Below are 20,999 nucleotides of genomic sequence, written 5' to 3'. Positions count from 1 at the left end.
CACAGAGCAACCACTTGAAGAGTCACAGGCATAAATGGCCCAACTGAGTGATTAAGGAAGCAACAAATGCTCCAGAGAAAACCCAAACAATGGGAATATTTTCTTTTCTCAGAGAAAAGATAATTTATACAGAGTGCGGCAAAACACGGACAAGGCAAATACATCTGGAAATGCTTTCCTAAATTTTGTTTTGTTATTAAACTCAAAACCATTCCCCTCCATTGTAAATAAATGAAAGCTCCCAGTGCCACTGTATACCTTGAGGCATCTCACTTGTCACTGTAATTATGAATTTTCTCTTTTGAAAAACAGGGAAACAGAAGAAAACAAATGTAAATGTATTTCAAAATGAAACAAATAAATAAAGGCATGTGGGCAAGAGCACACTGTATTGCAATTGGGTTTTGTTTTGACTTCAGCAGAAGCAACTTTAAAGTATTTTATGGATCGCTGACCAGTTACGAAACTAGTTTACTTTTAATCTTATGCAAGCAGCAGCTAAGAAACATGCAGGAAAGTGTTTAAATATTCATAAGAAAATAATGGGAGATTTGTGTCCAAAGTATACCCTTAAAAAAAAAAATCATCTCTTTGCCAGGAGAGACTGAAAAAAACGTCACTGTCTTAAAAATGGAAGTTTAGTGGGGTGTTGCATTTTCTCACTGTGTTGAGATTGAGGCCGCATTAATGCAATCTGTCAGCGCAAATACGTAATACTGGCCCAGCAGCATGAGCGGCCTCAAGATGCTGCTTTCATTCGCTTACTTACATCTGGCGTCTAAACACAACATTGAAAACCTTGAAGGAGACGTTGGAGGGAATCTAACGCAGCAACAGGCAGCTGGTCGATGGCAGGATCCGTTGCGACGTAAAAAGTTTCCATTTCTCAGGTGTCAGATAACGCAAACTTCCCAGGTCACACGGCCCATGCATCACATGCATCACTTTTTTCTACAGCTTAGGTCAGATTCCGCAAGGGTCAGCAATGTTTGCCGCGTTTGAAATGTGGACAGTAACACTGAAGTCAACAAAGTTTTTAGTCCAGTTTTAAAGTGTTGAGTATGTGTTTTCAGAGAACTGAAGTTCCACCTCCTCTCCTTAGCATGGTTCCAGACCTCTGAATTGCTGACTACATCTCTGATTTCAGTGATTTAAATGGGTTAAACAGGCCCGGTGTTGTGCTCAGTGATGGCCGTTTCCTCCGGCTGGAGAAATCGTGGTGGGTGGGATTAAGAATGGGGACACCATCTTCTTATGCAAATATCCCACAAGCATAAATAAATGTCTTCAGCACGCAGGCAGCTGCACAGTGAGCATTCATGATCTGGTCCCTGTCAACCTTGCTGCCTCACCTCATGCCTCCCTGCCCAGTCCTGATTCATACCCGCCTTCTAGTAGTAGTAGTAGTAATAAATCATTTCTTTCTGCTTACTAAGACCCAGTTAAGTCTAGTTGACTCAGTCGCTCTCAGTTTTAATTATTTCCACCAGACAATGCTTTCAAGTCAAGGAGGTGGACTTCTATTGTGAAATCTGATAATCTTGCTCATTCAGTTGAGGGTGTGCCTCACTTACAGGGACACACCATGGACAGTTGAAAGTGTTGATCTGTGAGTCCAGCTTATGTGTTTCCGGCCACAAAGCTATTAAGGTACAGCGCCTACCTCCTGCTCCCACAATGTCTATTCATGTTTCTTCTTGTGCCACCTCTGCTGACGGCTTTCACAAGGCCTTCACTGCATCGACACATAGCTATGACCAAAAGCCAGATATGTCTACAGATGATTTACTAAACACATTCAGCAATACATGTAAAAATGTACTCTACGTGATTCTAAAGCAGCTACATAAATCAGGTGAGACAAACCAACCTGCAGCACATCTTGGTTAAAAACAACACCAGAGAAATAAGGAGAAAATGTTGTTCTGTGTAAACATGCTGTCATTTGGCCAATTCAGTGCCACCATTACACAGACGACACGCAAATTTATGTCCCATTAAAAACCAGTGAAGAAGGCAGTGTTTCATCAGTTATTATCTTGTCTGTCAGAAATAAAGTTGCAAAACTTTTAACAAATACTGGAAGGCAAGATTGTATCAGCTTGATTTAGCTTCTCGTCACTGGTTAGCAGTAAGTTTTAGATTTGATTTTAAGATTTTACTGAATCCCGGCTCAAAGGTGACCTGGCTTTTGCAGACAAGGCCCCTGAGCTCTGGATCTCCCTGCCTGAAGATCTGAGGCCACATAATCAGCAACATCTTTGACAGCACTCCTCAAACGCATCTTTTAAAAGAGCTTTTTATTAATGCTAGTGTACCGTTTCATTTCCAACATGTCTTAACTGTCTTATAATTATTGTTCTTATCTTGTATTATGGATGTGTATTTGTTTTATTTTAATTCATTTTTGCATGACTTTACTTGTCTGATTGTATTTGCCTCCTGAAATGTTTTGATCCTGGTTCAACAATGTAAAGCATTTTGTAACTTTGTTGTTAAAAGTGTTGTATGGATTAAGTTTATTATCATTATTATTATACTAGCTATATAGCTACTTAGCTACATTCATGAAAAATAGCAAAATATGGCAACAAGCGTGGATGAGATTGGCGCAGCTGTACAAGTCGTTGTAAGTCAACTTGCAGAAGTAACAACTCTAAGATAAACATGTCTGATCAATGTGAAAACCATGAGGTGAAACAAGGTGGCAGTTCACTCTGATTACACAGCTGACGTAGCCTTTGTTCAGTGAGTCCGTCTGAAAAGCTAAAACATTCCTCCTTTTCGTTGATTGTTTTTTCATATTCTCCTGCTGGATGGTAAAATCTGAACATTTCTAACCTTGGCAGATGAAAACAACAATTATTTTGTTTTCATGTCACAGCTATGACTCCCTTGAGGCTTTGACAGTGTCCAAATAGCTGAGCATTATAGCATATGTTTGTTCTGAAATATAACAAAACAAACACGGTATTTTTCCTAAATTTACATAGTATTTGAATTTGACAATCCATTGTGGTAGAAAATCCTTATCTTAATCTCCTAATGTATCTTAAAACAAGGTGTTTCAGCTTGTCAGAAGCAACGTTCAGAGTTTAGGGAGGCTAGCTGGGAAGGGGAAGTGGGACTCTTCGACCTCTAGAGGAAGCCATCACTTTAGATCCTGCCTTTGACCGGTGGCCTGCACAACTTCTGCTCAGATTGTTGCTCAGGTTTTCAGGAGTGCAGTGCAGTCCCAAAGGACCACTCACTCCAGTAACTGTTTGTGTCAAGATTTGCTTGCTTCACTTTGTGATTTCTCCTTGTCGTGTAGTTTTTATATGAATATGATGTGGACTGCAGCTCTGTTATCATTTACTTGTTCTCATGTCTCCTCTGGGCCGGGAGGTGTTTGGAAGTCCAACATGGGCAAAATCCTGTAGCCTGCACATATCAGGTGCTGAACAAGAGCAGGCATTTCCATTAAACTCATTAAGCTTGATGGAAAGAACTATGAATGTGAAGCAGGGCCACGCTGAAACAGCCATGCATACTCACAAAACTTAACCTGCATACATACTCTAAAAACATCACACAACAAAAGCCATTGTTGGTACACAGGGCTGTATGTTACTCTATGGTTTCAACAGAACATTCACTGAAATCAGCCTCTTTTCTTTCATCTCATCTCTGATAGTGCATCATTAATTTGGTCCTCTTTTTGTCTTTTTCCATAGCTTAACATACAGAGCAGCACACTGGACTACAGCAATGTTACAAAAAACATGTGACTTACGTCATAGTGCCTGGACTTCTTGATGTCCTTGATTGGCGTGATCTGCTCTCCTTTCTTCTGGGAGGGTTTGGTCTCTTTGGCAGTTTGGTTCTCAGCCTCATGCTCGGTCTTGAGCTTCTCCTCTGTGGGTTTTGGCTGTTTCTGGGTCTCTGCGGTTGGTACTGGTGCCGTAGCTGGTGTCGTGGTCTTGGCGTCGGTTGGCTGTTTGGCAGCAGTGGGTGTGTATGGTCCGCTACCTCCAGTTCCCGCGTGTGGTTTCTGCGTCTGGGACTGGACTGGCCTGGGACCCTGCTGTCCAGTGGGTTTGTGGACAGGGCTTTGCTGACTGGTCGGTGCCTGGTGACGGGGCGAGCCCATTGGCTGGTGCTTGGGAGATGGATGCGGAACAGGAAGTGGAGTATCATCGAGACCACCTCCGGACATCAGCCGCTGGGTCTGGCAGTTGAGACATAACCACTCTTTCTTCTGAAACACAGAGAGGACGAAAGACAGTTAATAAACACCAGCCTGTTCAACATAATAGCGCAGATTTGTTTTCTTTTTGTTATAATATTATTGCTATAATATGGTCAATAAAACATATTTGAGACGCACTCCCTGATTTCATCAAAGCTCTTTTTCATTCTAAAATCTTCAGTGTAGCTCATGGTTAATGCTTTTGAGAGGCTGTTTTAAAGTTCAAACCACCACTAACCTGGGAGGAAAGACACGACTGGGCACTATCACAAAATCAGAGTGTGATTTTTTAAATGAAAAGTTGCTGGCTTGAATACCAGGACAGTCAAAAACAGACAGTTGGGAAAGACTACAAGGGTGGGCAGCTGCAGGTCAGTGTGTGTTTTTCAGTGTGTGTCTGTGTGTGTGTGTGTGTGTGTACACATGAATGGGTCTCAGACTCCAGGGGTCACACTAAAATGATGCATTCTCATTCAGCTTCTAGGTTGATTGATGGTTTAAGGCACTGATTAATATTCTTAACATTAAATATGTTGATACTACTCTGCTGACTGGAGAGACAGCAGCACACACACACACACACACACGCGCGCACACACACACACACACACACACACACACACACACACGCACACAGGAAATCTTATTTCCAGACAGAGCTGTCAGAGCTGCAGCAGGCTAAGCTAAGCTGACGTACTTTCTAAAAGGCAGTCACACTGACAGCTACACCCTATTTTCATCACATCAGCTCCATTCACTCCTCGCCACACTGTGAGGCTGACTGACAAAAAATTAGACTGCGATGCACGCACACACAAATCTGTCTCTTGCCTCTGTCCCAACTTTTTCCATTTGCTGATAATAAGCACTGTTACCACGGTTTTAAAACAAAAGAAGGAGAAGACAGCTGACGTAGCGCATGCAACAATGGCACAATGGCTGAAAAGAGAAGAGGCCCGTAGAACAGAAATTTTAACCCTGTCTCCTACAAATTCTGCTTGTATATTATGAAATTGTCATAATTACATTGTGTGTGTTGTGTAATGAAACACTACATTTATGTATTGCTATGGAGTCGCAGGGTGGTGGTCGGGATGGATGGTGGACATACAAAGTGCAGGATTGTGACACCAGAATCCAGACTCCAGACGGTAGGTTTAGGCAACTAAAGCACTGTGGGTATGTTTGGGAAATTTGATAAAAAATGTGTCAAGTCACTGCTGACTTTGACAATTTTTTCCCAACATGAACCTGTCGGTAAATAGAACCGTAAAGAAGCTGAATAATGCTGTAGTCAGTACAATTGGATAGTTATTTGTAAGATTGCCTATTTGGTGGAAAACAAAAAAAATATGTCATCAGTGAACATTTTTCTGGTACATTCTGGATCAACATTCTTGAGACTTGTTAGGTATTATCTGCAGAAACGTCACCAACTCAGAAAATGTCCCGCCCACAGTGTTTGATTGACAGGTGAGTAATGGGTTCGTGTTTAGATCAATGTACCTTTTGTTTTAAAATTAAAAACACATCTATTCATCTCTGATTTTCGATAATATTTAATATTCTTTATCTCTGTGTAGTACCTCTCCAGTATGCACCTTCTGTTTATCCTGATGACTGACAGGTTCAGCCCTCCCCACTCAACACTTGTTTCCCATCTCTTTTCTTTTCCACCCACTCATGAAATCCTCTCTCTTTCTCTCTCTGCACTAAACTCACCAAACCTCTCATCTTCTCGAGCTCTCCTCCCCACTGAGCCCTCTTTGTCTCTCTCTCTCTGTCGGAGTCCTTTTGAGACTTTATCTTCGATTAGGCGTCGTACAAAAGACTCCATCTACAGTGACTCACGCGAGCCGCCGGCAAGGACGGAAGCGGCATCGCTATTTGACGACCTGGGATGAGAACACGCTGCTAATGCTGCTTTCGGTTGAGCGGTGGACGCTGTGCTTATCACTCACAGGCACTCAAATTTAGCAAGACCAACAAACACTGAAGGAAAAATAAAAGAAAACAAAGTAGTAAAACCAGCAAAGTCCTATTTGAATTTTATTTTCTTAAACTAGAACAAGGGCATCACAAATTCACAGTTCAGGAGAACGACTGTATGCATATACACTTACTAACCTTGCTGGGTCCAGTCGTTTGACTGACCTATAAATGTTCAGTCCTTCTTTATCTCCAGCAGAGTTAATAATATGCACGTTACAGAGCGTCTTCCACACATATCCAACAGTTCCAAGAATTTCAGCCTCTAAGCTTGTCTTAAAAAAAAATCTTGACCAGCTTATCGCAATAAATGAAAAAAAAAAAACAATAGAAATTTAAAGCAAAAATAAGCTGAAAAAAGGTAATGATTCCATGTGACTGCAACACAACTAGCTCTTATAAACACCACTCAGTCACTGTAATGTTCACTGTGTTTGTTTAAACAATGCAGCTTATGATATAAGACAAATAATGATTTAGTTCTAGTTGTTCAGACTGTTCTAGTATCATCATTTAAAGTTCAAGCTGCCATTAAAAAGGAGAACTTTTGAGTAAGGAAGGTGTTTTCTTCTTTTCTTCAATCATTTTAACTGTGATCACATGAGATATTGGGGCAAAATTAAAAGCTTCCCACCAAAATGATTTCATTAAAAATGTAGAGAACAATTTTCAAAAGTGGAACCAATGACTGATGAAAGTGACTGAAGAACATCTGAGAAGCTGGAACCATGAAGTGTCTGCCATGTTTACTTTTTACTAACAGAGCGCACTGTGAGATGCTGACCTTCTTGTGTGCGTGTGTATATAGCTACACGACACTTTGAACTATATATATGTATGAGTAAATTGTGTTTGTGTGTGCGTGAGAGAGAGTCCTGTGAAACCACTAAACCACTGCCTACACAGCACAAAAAAGCCTTCTTATTTCACACACTGACATGAAATAAACCACAACTACTCCTTTAACTATCATATAATACTTTCTGTGTGTGTGTGTGTGTGTTTGATTGTGTGTACATCCCCTGAAGCAGCACATACAGTAGCTTCTGAGACTGTCGAATCATTATAAGACTCTAAAGTAAACTCATTCCATCCTTTTGCCAGAGAAAGTACATTCAGTTCTACAGACCACATTGTGTGTGTGTGTGTGTGTGTGTGTGTTTATTGTCCCGCAGAGTACCCCACTGCTGCACCACTTAACCTACATAGCACAAACAATCTGGCCCTTTCTCCTCCTGTCAATAACGTTCACTAAAATGCTCCATCAGTCCTCATTCAGCATTGACTGTCTGTGCTCCTCTGTCTTCGCTCTCATGTCTGTCCTGTTTCTGCTCTGTACTGTCACATCGTATTGTCTTGCGTTGCATTTTCACTCCACCTTCCAGCTCTCTCTCTGTTCTTTTCAACAATTTCTTCCACCATGCTTGAAATTCTTTTTATCTTGCCTTCGTTATTGCTCGTTTTCTGCTTTTTTCTTTGAAATTCCTACATATTGTTTTATATTTCATAACAGGAAGAGCCATGGTCCCGCTCTTTATTTTATACGTGCCCATTGCTGACCATATCTCTTCAGCCTGTTTAGCCCTGAAGGAAGCTGCACAGTTTGCGGACACTGTTTAGCGTCGCCTTGCTTTCCCTCTCTGCCTCCTTTTTCCCTCTTCATATACTACAACTACTTTCATAAACCCTCTTAAATCCTTATCCAGCTTTGGGGGGGCCTGCTTTACTCAAAAGAAGGTGCTTCCTCAACTTGAACCACATGGCTAGAAGATAAAAATTCTGCTGAGAAATGATGCGAGAGTTGCAATCTCCCACTAGTAGTGCCAGGATCAGTGGTTTATTCTCAGCTGAGAAATAAGCTACAGGTAGAGGAACGACAGGCAGCAGCTCAGATGTTTACACCGATACTGATGATCAGAAACTCGGATTTCCACCTGTCAGGTTAACACATCATGCTAATATTATCGTATGTTATATATGTATACAGTGATGAATGTCTGTCTGGAAATTTCTTGGCAAACATCTGATAGTGTCTCAGCTTCACATCACTTCTAGTCTCTCGTCCTGTTTTTCTTTGAGTTTCACTTTTCACACATTTGCACCCGTGATTTTCTCTCCTCACTACATGATCGTTGAACTTCTATCTTTCCCCGTCCTCTCAGCTCTTACCCTCCCTCTCTCCTCTCCTCCTGTCACTCTCCGGCTCCTTTTCTCTCCCTCCAACAGAGCCGGGGCTATTTTTACCCAGAATGCCATTGTTCTGCTCGAGCGCACACTTCCCTAGCACTGGCTGGCTGCTGCTTTAGGCTGCAATCTACTGCACCATACATACACTCATACACACACACACACACACACACACACACACACACACACACACACAGTCACACGGTTCACATCAATGCAAGATGGAGGAGGCCTGCGTAGCTGAAGGCTAACCAGAAGGAGCAAGAGATGACAAGCAGAAGGAGGAGGGGGAGAAGAAAAGCCCACTAGGTGGAGGAGAGGAGTAATGGGGAAAGTGAGTGACACCACTCGTGCACATGTGCGCGCACACACACACACACACACACACACACACACACACAGTCATTCAGCACAGCCTCCAGTAATGTGACTCCCTGTTGAGTCTGATGTAGCTGGCTTGAGGTGGGAGCAGAGAGGAGAGAGGAGAGGAGGACAAAAGAGGAAGAACCAGGGGAAGAGGTGTTCAGGCCAGCTGAAGTGGACAAGAGACAGGTGCTGCGGATGATGATGGCACTAAAAATGTCAAACATGGAGGAAACATCATTTCTGCCTGGATTATTTTCACTGGCAGTGGTTGTTCCAGCTACGTTCCTGTGCCAGAGGAAGGCGGTTGGGCCGGATGGTGGAAGCACCGGTGATTCAGGTTTAGGCTCCGACCACACTTAGGGATTGTGGCTTTGCTTAAATACATAAAAAGTCCTGTGTCGTGTCCTCTTTTAATGATATTTGGTGTAAATTAAATTAGTAGCATACAAAAATGATTTCTAGGGCGCTGAGTTCAGTTCACCCTTGAATTTTCTGTTCTTCTTTGGTTGTAATGGTTTGGAACAATGTGGAATAAATATTGTTCAGTGCAAAGAAATCAGCAACCATGATTTTAAAATCATAAAGAGCCAGTTTGCCCAAATAAACCCAAAACCCCAAAATTTACTCACTTAATCACAGTAGTAAACAGCCATGCAAATATTTGTGGTTTTATTCGATAAGGTTTTGAGAGATTTTCTGCCAATCAGCGGGGAGGAGAGCTGATTTGTTTGTGATGTTCATGGCACTGGAAAGTGAACTAACGACATGTCACGGTTCCACAAACTACTTCACCGAATGACACGAAGCCATGCATCCTCTTCATCATCATCCTCATCACAACAACCTCACAGTAAATCAACCTAATGTGAAGCAATACCTCTCAACCCCAGGTCAAACACTCTGATGAGCCAATCAGGGCGCAGGCAGGCTTGGATTGATGGCTGACTGGACCTATCAATTCACTTGAACCGGGCGACAGTATCTGCTGACATGTGCACAAAATACAGCAGACCGCCAAAGTACAGCAGAGCACACACGAGAGAGTGTGTAATGATACTGAGTACCTGAGAGTAACCTGCAATGATGAATCATACAAATCATCCTCATGGAAGATCGGATGTCCTGTCAAACTTAAAACTTCACACCTACTACACACACAAAAAAAATCCTTTGAACATATCATAATCTGTGACACTCCGTGGTTGTGTCCTGGTTTCCCGACTTGCTAATTATTTTCTACACCAACAGACTTGAATCCAAACGACACTGTGAGTTTCGGGGCAGGTTTCATCTCTCGGCTCATATGTTGCATCAGTTCTGTCATCGTACGTGAGGAGACTCACTTATATATGACAACAAAGAGCAGATTTCATTGAGCCCTCCCACATAAACTCTTTTTTTTCTGAATTAAAACTCATGAAAACTCATGTTCAGCGTCTCAACCTTAATTCCTGCCTCTTAAGCCTCGTCTCCTCTTTATACTTTTGTGTTCTCTTGCCACTTTTGTCCGAGAGACATCTGTGTTGGAAGTACTGCACGCATGATGATCACAAGAAATCAGTACCAAAGGTGAGACCACAATGCAGCAGCCACAAATTTCCTCCACCCAAGTCAAACTCACAGCATTTTGTAAGGGACCGGGTACCTTTGTTTTCCAACAACCAGTGGTGGAGCAAGATTTCAGATCCTGTATCTAAGTATTGATAGCACACTGTGAAAATACTCAACTACAAGTAAAAGTCCTGCATTCAGAACCTTACAGAAGTAAAAGTATGTCTGTATTATCAGCAAAATGTACTTAAAAATAAAAAGTACAAGCGTTCACTGCGCAGAAAAATGGTCCTGTCTGTAGTTTAATCTACAGGAACGCGTCATGTTCTATCAGATCATCAGGTGTTTGTAGTGTCACAGTCCTGCGAGAACCATACATGTATAAACTTTTCATGAGCTCAGGGAAACAGCCTGTTTTCAGCTTTCAAAGTAACATAAATCCTTCAGTTTATCAGAAAAGTCAGAGATACGTGGTTTTCACTGGACAGGAAGGCTAGAAATAATTGTAACCCAGAGATATTTGCCACTGAGATAGAGTGAAGTAGAAGTATAAAGTTGCATAAAATGGAAACCTAAACTTTGTTCTTTATTACAGTACATGAGTCATTGTACTTCCACCACTGACTGACAGACCTGCACGAGACGACACTGCAGGAGATCTGCAGCCTCCGCATTAAAAAAACAAACAAACAAAAACCCAGAGGAATTGAACTGAATTACCTTTATTATGAACTGAATTAAAAATTCAAAGCTGTGAACTAGTTCACTCCAACCTGCGCAAGCTGAACTTCCAGCTTGCTCCTGTGAAGTGTGAACTTCATAACACTGCAAGATGGATGTAAGAACAGAGGTGAGACAAGCTGAGAGAAACATGAAAGTATATTATTATTACCTGTGCAGTGGTGCAAAGTAACTGTGCTTCATACAATTTTGTGGTATTAGTAATTTAATGAAGTATTTAGTGGCACGAGGCAACGCAAGAGCCACTCGCCTCTATAGCTCAAAGAGCTCAAAGAGCTATAGAGGCGAGTGGCTCAAAGCGTAGCTAGTCCCGCAGCTTTGAGAAAACCCTCGCAAACTATATATCAAAACGTGCGGCTCGATCGGGAATAGTGTGCTATATCTTTTATAGCTCTTTCATCAATAATTTGCAAAGTTATTCGCAAAAAAATGTGAAGAATTTCCCATAAGAAATGAATGGGAAGTTTCCTCAAATTTCAGCCTTTTTCAATTGTCCGCTGCTTCGTCATACTTTCTCCTAGAGACTTCATTCAAACTTTAAAACGTAGATAATTTCGTCGGGTCGAAATAAACCTGGGACATTGTTTTGATATCTCTTACGGTTTTCGAGCTATGACCATCTGAGGACCATAAAGTTTATCAAAAAATGCTCAGAATTTCTCCCCCTAGAGTGGATGACATCATTAGTTAGAGTGACAGAGCCAGTGAGAAATTGCCTGAAATTTTTTACTAAAATTGCCGTAAAATCCAAACGGTGAATAGGAGACAAAGAATTTTGGGATCTTTTTGTAGACAAATGTCTCTTCTCGCCTCTGATTTCAATTATAAAGGGTTAGCCCCCACCAAATTTAAATAAAAAGGGATCTTGCACCAGCTGCCCTGCTCTGCTGCTCCATGTAAGGTGTGCTCCAACACACCTGATTCAAACGCTCCGCTCGTTACTGGGCTCTGCTGAGGCCTGATAACGAGCCATTCATTTGAATCAGGTGTGCTGGAGCAGGGATACATCTAAAACATGCAGGGCAGTGGCACTCCAGGACCAGGCTTGAGAAACAGTGGTATAGATAACACCAGCATCCCCCTCGTGCCACTGTCAAAATTTCGACAGCGGCGGAATTGTCTAGTTTAATTTCATGTTACAGATTTATCTTGTGAGCCTTTTGGACGGGGCTGACCATGTGACAGCGAAACACTGATGAAACTACAGGTCACAAAGGAGTCACAATTAACTCCACATTGACCAGCTCCAGCAGCAAAATGCTTCTTCAACACTGGTGCATGAAAACGGACAATGTAGAATGAAAATATGCAGCATTGTATCAGGCAGTCTTCAGAACGAGTACTTTGATTTTTGATACTTTATGTACTTTTTGCAGATAATACTTCCTTAGGAAAGTTTTCAATGTAGGCATTTACTTGTAATGGAGTATTTCTACATTGTGGTATCAGGATTTCAGTATTTCTTCCACCACTGACCTCTCCCTTGTTTGAGCTTGTGTGTTTGTATTATAGTAGACAGACATGATGGAGCTCTTGAATCTGTTGGGATAAAATGTTAATCCATCAATCAATCAATCACTTCCTACCAGTGTAATACTAGAAGTTACTGGTCATTGTTTAATTGTAACAAGTCAGATGTCTTCAATCATAATTTTCAGGTTTTATGTCATGCGTGTCATGTTGAATTGGACGTGCTCATCGCATTTAACTATCAGTCTGGCTGTGGAGATGATGGACCCGAACATCGACTTGATTTGATTTGATTTGACTGACGAGAGAGAGGAGGAGGGAGCAATTTTAACTGCATTAACAGGATGAAATCTTCACCTGTGCACACAAACATGAACAGCAATATACGCAGACACACGTGCACATATTCACACGCAGACACTCACATGTAAAATACAGCACACACACAATGCAGACACGTAGTACACACATCCTATCAGAGGACACACATCAGGGATCAGTGACATGTGTGGAAAGAAAAGAAAAGACACTAATTCTGTTCAGAACCACACACACACACACACACACACACACACACACACAGTAGCTGGATTAAAGGTGCAGGATTTAATCTAACACCTCTTTTGCACTGTTAGAGGGAAGAAAGACATGGATAGACAGAATAAGAGGAGGAGAGGGAAATGAAAGAAGGGGATGAATTAAAGGTGGTGGAGGAGGGGACAGAAATAGAGAAGTAAATTGTAGGAGGGAGGAGTATAGAAGAGGAGGGGAGATATAAGGGAAGATAGATAGAAGGGGATGAATTATAAGAGTGGAAAACCAGCGAAGGAGAGAATAAACAAGAGATAAATAAGAGGTGGAGAGGAAGAAAGAAACAAGTGGCAAAATGAAGGAGGAATAACACAAGAACTGACACGAAAGAAGAAGAAATGGAGAATCTGTTTCGTTTCCCTGTTATATAACCCAAACAGGTTGCATTTCCATTTCACAGATATTTTAAAAATCTCCTCTTCTCATTTGATCATCACAATGGAGCCTCTTTAATTATGTAACCTTGTTGTGAGAGGCAGAGGCGTGGGCAGAGGGCTGCATGTGTGTGTGCATTTCTGTTAATGTTTACACATTATGTTTTATTGCCCACATTGCACCGTCACCTCTCTCACTTCCTACCTATTTTCTGTCTCCGGCGGTCCGACCAGCCATTCTTCGCAGAGGTGATATAAAACCCAGATGAGGTTGATGTGCCCACCTCTTTCCTCTGCTGATGCTACGTGGAGGATGATCTCATGACGTCACATACATATGTATTCACAGATGCCACGCCACTGAATTCTGACATTGGCACACACTTAAAATGGGTACTTCAAAGTGCCATTGTATGCCTTACTTGGTCAGAAAGAAGCAGCAAGTGTGAATCAGGAGTAAGCAAGTATCAGCTAAACATATAACGAGCAGGCTGAAAGATGCTCTCAGCTGTCTATGTGTGTTCAGGAGAAAGACTGATTTAAGGCTAGCTTAGCCTGGTGCAACAAACACACATGAAGCATGGAAACAGTAAACCTAGCCTCATCAAAGGTGCTGTCTAACTTAAAAATTGCATCTTGTCTACCACATGCATAAAAATCCAAAGGACAAGGTGCTTTTAGGAGCAGTTAGCAAACACAACTATACATGTATTCACTGGAGATTGTGGTCTGCTTTAGGCCCTTGAGCTGCTCCCCTGCAGTGGAGAGCGGTTAAGTGCCATGCTCAACAGTATTCTGACATTGGCTTTTGAAGGAGAGTTTTCCTGCCCGGTTTGACCCGGACAGATCAGGAATCTGAACCGGCGACCTGACTGCGACAAGCCGGCTTAGAGGTGGACGTCTTTGCACTTGAGAGACAGAAACCAAAGCCGTGCCATGGCTTGTTCAGAGCTTGACCCACAAATCTCTCATAAGAGCTAATTTTAACAGGCTCGCTGTCTCACTGGGACTGACTGACACAGATGCACATGCACACAAATAAACACCACTGGAGCAGAGGAAGCAACAATGCAGTCTTTGCAGTGCACGTGTGTGTATCCCTGCTTGAGGTTGCGCGTGTACTTGTGTGCATATGGGCTGCAGGGATCAGAGGATTTTGACTCCTGCAGTAATGGGATGGCGGCTAGCCAGCAGCAAAACAGTGCAGGGTGCAGTGGGCTCGGCTATCTCGCTCTGGGTCAACAGGGAACACGAAGGCAGACGAGTCAACTAGCTTCTACAACTGCTTTATCATACATATGGTATTGTCATTGAAACAAGTAAACTTAGGGTTCATCCTGCATTGCTTTAAGTTCCACTGATCACTTTCTGTACCAATAATGATTCAAATTATTATGTGTAATGTGAAATGGGTTGCTGAACGATCAGCAACTTTTCAGTTAAGTTTTTAGCCTATTTTAGCTCATTGTTTTGGATTTATGACACAATTACCGGATGGTTCAGTCAAACTGTAAGCCAGCAAACAGGCTCTGATAAGCCCAGTGCACACTACCTTAGCTGCTTCAGCACAGCAGCGCAATGGTAAAGCTTGCAACAAGCTGGCACATTTAGCAGCTAAAGCTAGAAATTTCTCTGAGGAGTTCAATGAGACAAAGACAGAGCTGAAAGGAAAGTGAATGTCAGATTTCATCAAGTGGACAGAACCTCCAACACTGTCAAAGTGACGTTTTTGGTGGTGTTTCAAAGCTAAGTTCAGCAAGTTCAGTGGTCTCTGTGTTTTTGCCTAAAAATGTGACTTTACCAACACTTGCAAAGTTGCACTTCTATTGTTAGATATTTTTTAAGATGCAAGTACTATTCTTCCCGTTTTTATCTGCAGAGCTGCAAAACAAGGTACCTCTTTGGGGACACAAAAGTTTACCAAGTTGAAGTTCTTGCCTTGCTGTGTGTAACCAGATTTGAACCTCATCCTCAAGTGGTGGGGGGCTGCTGGGTATTATTAGGATTTAATTGATCTGGCCTTGGTTTTAGTATGAGAGAGACTGCAGCCTTTGAAGTGCTGAAGTGTGTACTTTGAAGTGCAGGAGGCAGTCCGCACTTGGACAGGAGCATTATGGGTAGGGAAGATTGCTGGCTCATCCCGCAGGGCAAAGAACAAGACATGATCAGACAGATGCTAGAAAGGAAGTTGGAGGAACAAATCTTGAGGAAACTTTAGCCGAGAGCTTAGAGCAAAGAAAGGAGAGGAGAGGGAAAGTCTTCTACTGTGAGGTGCCTGAGTGAGATGGAAGGGGAGGGCTGAGGAGGCTGACGAATGGAAAATAAGTAGAGGTGGGGGTGGACGTGAGGGAAGATGGAGTATTGCAGGCAGAGAAAAACATGGGAAACAGAGAGAATGATCAGTAAATTAGAGGGTGTTGAGGGTGAAATGAGAGAGAACAAAGAACCCTGCTCGGCTCTGTTTTCCTCCTGTTTATTCCAGCGCACTACTATATATATATATATATATATATATATATATGTGTGTGTGTGTGTGTGTGTGTGTGTGTGTGTGTATATATATATATAAATAGATAGATAGATAGATAGATAGATAGATAGATATAGATATATATGAATTAATTCAGGCACAATAAGAACAATAATGACCCAACAGTATGATTTTTAATAGACTGAAATTGAATTTACTTAGATGTCTGATGTTGGTGGGACAGAATTGATAAAGTACCAGTTTTTGCATGAAAACAAAGCATTATCCCAACCTTTAAAATGAACTCAGCCATGCAGCGTTGAACTTCTTTTTAAAACTGTTCCAGCTGCGATGGACACTTTTTAAAAAGTTATAAAAAAAATGATGCAGCAGAAGCAAAGGTACAACCTTTCAACACAAATCAACCACCAACAGCTGAGCTGGAGGTTCAGGTGTGCTAGTAGCTCTTAATGTAGCCTTGAGGTGCGAGACTGAAGCAGACGCGAGGAGCAGTTCAGAGTTTTCATTTTCAAACGTCTACCCTTCAGCTCCAACTGACTGAATAAGGCTTTATTCAACACATATGTGGTAATACTCCCCAGGACTGGCAAACAGACTTTGATGTGTAATAGCGAGGCACCTTCCCTTTAACCAAAACAAACCAAAAGTGAAACCGAGAAGGTGCTTCGTATTTGATAGATAATACACAGAGTTAACAGCTGGTAGACCAGGCCCTGTTTTAAAAAATAGGGATGTTTTTTTCTTTTCGGGAGGATGTTTTACTTATTAATTTTTTTCCTCTGCTAAAATATGAGGTTTCGTGCAAGTTTCAGCAGCTGCTAACTGCACGTCACTTTCCACCAAATGCTTGCAGGAAGGGAAAGAGGAGATTGGGGTAGCACAAGGAGGGCAGGGGGAGTAGCCTAATGCACAGAACAGGATTGAACGAGAGAGAGAAAGTGAAGAAAGTATGAGGATGTATGAGGAGATGGGTAAAATGGAAGAGGATAGAACGGAGAAGGGAGAGGAGAATGAGGCAAAAAGAGGCAATCAGAGAGTGAAGAGAGATGCAGGCAAAATGTCAGGGTGAAAGAGGGAGGCAGAGGGAGAGGATAAGGATATTAGCGAATTAGAAAAAGAGACGAGAGGAGGATGAGGGGAGAGAAGAAAGGAGAGGAGAGGAGGAGGAGAGAAAAGAGAGGCGGATTCCAAAAATGTACAGTGAATTAGTTCTGCTTCATGAAACTGGCAGTTCTGGCTGAGAAATGCTTTGGGGGCAGGATTTCTCTCTCTCTCTCTTTCTCTCTCTCTCTCTCTGTGTGTGTGTCTGTGTGTGTGTGTGAACAAGTGTGTTTGTCCATGTAGAATTCATGTGGATGTTGTTCGTGTATGTCCGGGTGCGTGAATGTGAGGGTGTGTGCTTCCAGTCTTCACTACTTCTGCTTGTCCCTGTGTATGTGTATGTGTGTGTGTGTGTGTGTGTGTGTGTGTGTGTGTGTGTGTGTGTGTGCAAAGAGCATCAGTTCCTCCCCACAACAGAGCTGATGCCATGTTGACATTTAGAGGAAAAACACAAGCTCGGTCTTTTAAAAGAGCAGCTCTGAGAGTGAAGCTCGCAGAGAGCTGACAGGGTCAGACATGACTGCTCCTGCTGCTGCTGAGTACAAAACCGACAGAAAGGGAAAAATCAGAAACTGGACCTGTCACGTCAAAACACACCATTCAATCTTCAACCGGTCCTTCACGCTACTGAAGCAGCGAGTCGTTATGGAAAAACACAGGCGTATTATTGGCCTTGATCAGAAACTGTGGCTAAATTTTGGTGTTGGAGCAATGAATGGATACAAAATGTAAGAAATCTATGAAAAGTTTCTACTAATCTGCAGCAAGTTGTTGCTTCACCTGGAAAGACAACGAGTACTGTTCAAAGAGAAGGTTACTGATCTAATATAAACTGCTAATGTACAAAATTTACAACAACATAAAATGATATTAAGTATTTCTATAAGAAGTATATGAGTAGTATATGAAGCATTTTCATATACTCACAGAATATTCATTTATTCATGAGAAAAACTCGTAAAAACGAACTTCTATAAGCTGTATATGCTGTAATTCATGTGTTTTTCTATCTATTACATCAACATATAACATATTGGCTTGTATTTTTGTTTCCCATCTTTAGCTGCTATAGTTTGGGTTGATTGTAATAACAGCTGGGTATCAAAAAGTCTTTCTGGACAAGTACACAGTCACAATAAGAAAGACTAATACTATAATTATGAGATAAAAATGTCCTCTTGTGACAAGGCTGACACTTTCATAGAGATCCAAATGGTTCCCAGCAGTCATGTAGTATGAACACACACTCCCACACATACACACAGACAGGAACAGTGTGCAAAGGTCAGTGTCATCTGTCCTTCACAGTCTAACTCACCTCCTGTGTGTGTGTGTCTGTGTGTGTGTGTGTGTGTGTGTGAGCTCTGACCCTGACATAGAGCGTGCTGAGTCAGCCTCTAAAATCGCACACACTTTTTTTTATCTTTGTGCACAAACAACATCTGGGTCAGTCTGCACTCTGCCGTTGATAAGATTCAGTGTCTTGCTCAAGGGCACTTCAGCAGATAAGTCTGTAATGCAGCGCAATTGTTTCACTGTGCTTTATATCTATATCTATGTATTATACAGTATAAAGATATATAGGTCTCTCTATCTATAGATATAGATATATTGTCACTATTTAAGCTATTCATTAGTACAGCTTTATCTCCAACTTTGTTGCCAGGCTAAGGAAACATATCATCGTGACGCATTTGCTTGGCTGGAGAGTCTCCTGTGCAAGAGGAACTGCACTGACAAACCGCAACAAACTAGAGGAAAAATAAAGAAAAAAACAGCAAAAATAAATGAATGAATGAATAAAGAAATGCGTGATTCTTTTCTCAAATATGTACATGTACGTGGCAGATCTCACTTGAGGGTCATGTTACATTAAGGCTCAGGAAACCTTGCAGACCACAACAAAAATATATATAAAAATATATCTGACAATGACATTTCAGTAACTGTACACAACAGGCATCTGTCGTGTGTGTGTGTGTGTGTGTGTGTGTGTGTGTACGCTGCAGCTGCGAGGTAATGTTGGTGCAGCATTTGACATCAGCTCCCCCAACATTACTAATAATACACCGCATAACGTATTCAGACACCTGCAAACGCAATCTCACACACAGTGCACATGCACAAAGACACACTCACAAAGCAGAGACCTTTCCCCTCCCATCCAATCAGATCTCCCCGTGTGAGTGTGTTCACACTGTGCTCTGGAATTATCCACCTGTTCTCGGATGAATCACACTGATGTAGCTGTTGGTCTGTTTTTCCCCTTTTCTCTTATTTTCCTTTTACGTTGAGTGTCTCTTGAATTGTTTCTTGTCTTTCGCTCTCTGCTCCTCCTTTCTTCCTCTTCTGTTCTTCCCTTTCTCTACCCTGCACCAGCGCATTTCACAATGTCTCTTTTCCCATTTCTCAAAATATGTTTTTCATGTAACAGTTTTTTTATTATTATTATTTAGACATGTCCTCCTTCATCTTTGGGTGAAAAAAATGTTTACTGGCTGTAGTGTTACTTTGTGTGAATGCATGCACATTTTACATGTATAATACATGTAAGACAGAGAAGAATGAAAAAGATAGATTAGATTTTAAAATGGGGGCTGAAAAGGAGATTTAAGGCAGAGAAGACAGAAAAACTAATACCAGTGGTTGTTGGCTAATGCTAATGTGAGTAATATTTCATGCCGCTCATTTATTTAACAGAAATGTGTCAGAATATTTGCCAAAGAGCATCATCTCCTTCACCGCTGCACATTTGTCTGTGTGTGTGTGTGTGTGTCCGTGTGTGTGTGTGTGCACATGCATTCAGTGCCTGGTTGTTGGAGGATCTGCAGTAGCTGCAGGGACAAACAGATCACTACGTGGTGATTATTTGTCATCTCTGCAGAGCGATGACATGCTGGCTGTCTCTCGCTGCAGCTCGGATAGGCATTGATTAGGTGTCAGTGTCAATGCTCTGCCTCCATCAATTCTTCATCTCACACAAGGGAGGACAGAGAGGCCTAACCAGAAAATGCTGTCCCACTGCAGCGAGGGCAACCAAGCGTGAACAAAGAAATGAAAGACAGAGTGAAAGGGAAAGACATTGTGAATGCTCTTTAAAGGATAATTCCAGTTTATTACAACCAGTTAATCAGGCTGTAAACAATCGGTTTAGATGATCTAAACTTAGCAAATGGAGGCATACAAAAGGATTTTATTGACAAAACTCCTCTGATCGTGTAAAGGTGTGTTTAAGTTACATTTAGTCTATTTGTGTTTTGCTTTGATCTCAAGAACTGTAGTGAAGAGGAAGCAGCTGTTTACAGATCAATAGCCAATAACCATTAATTTATACGCATAGCTAGGAAGACCCCTGACAGTGCAATCAATAGAGAGAAAATGGGAAGGGATGCATGGGAGAAAGCAGAGGGCAGCATCCGCTGATCTGAAATTACACACTGAGGAGGAGCAAAGCATGTTTTTTTTTCCTGGTTTCATAGTTGTTCCAAACATGTTATGTATGTTTATTTCCACAACATCTACCGTATTACAATTAGCATATTCCCATCATTGCCGGGGAGAAAATCACTAAAGAGGCGGATCCAGGATGTGTTTCGCCTTGCAAATGGTGGAAGTAAGTACGATTTGTAATAGCTCCAATGCATAAGCTAACAGCTAACTGCTCCTTACACCCAAGCCCTCATACATAGAGGCTTTTTTTGCCCCCAAACTAATATGACTGATGGAAAGATTCCTAATTTTCCTCGAGTCATTCAGAGGATGGATGTGGAAATGATATGAACAGGCATTTTTCATTATCCAAACATCAGCTGGGTCACGAGATTCAGCTGAGCCAGCAAATGCACAGAGAAGTCACCCTGAAGTCCCTGCAGTCTGTTCTCATGTACAACATCATAATTGATGAGTG

At 41.8% G+C, this 20,999-nt stretch overlaps 1 protein-coding gene across 1 annotated transcript in view; it reads right to left on the bottom strand.

Annotated features, from left to right (window-relative positions):
• bsna (bassoon presynaptic cytomatrix protein a) overlaps nt 1–20,999 on the bottom strand; it is a 143,374-nt gene that overhangs the window by 25,901 nt on the left and 96,474 nt on the right. The window contains exon 5 of the mRNA XM_041946772.1: nt 3,776–4,240. Within this exon, the coding sequence (XP_041802706.1) occupies nt 3,776–4,240 (465 nt within the window). The remainder of the gene's footprint in view (nt 1–3,775; nt 4,241–20,999) is intronic.

Source organism: Chelmon rostratus, chromosome 10 (genome assembly GCF_017976325.1).
Source record: "Chelmon rostratus isolate fCheRos1 chromosome 10, fCheRos1.pri, whole genome shotgun sequence".
Taxonomy (NCBI): Eukaryota; Metazoa; Chordata; class Actinopteri; order Chaetodontiformes; family Chaetodontidae; genus Chelmon; species Chelmon rostratus.
The sequence above is the reverse complement of the archived record's forward strand: the minus strand, read 5'-3'. Positions and strand labels throughout refer to the sequence as shown.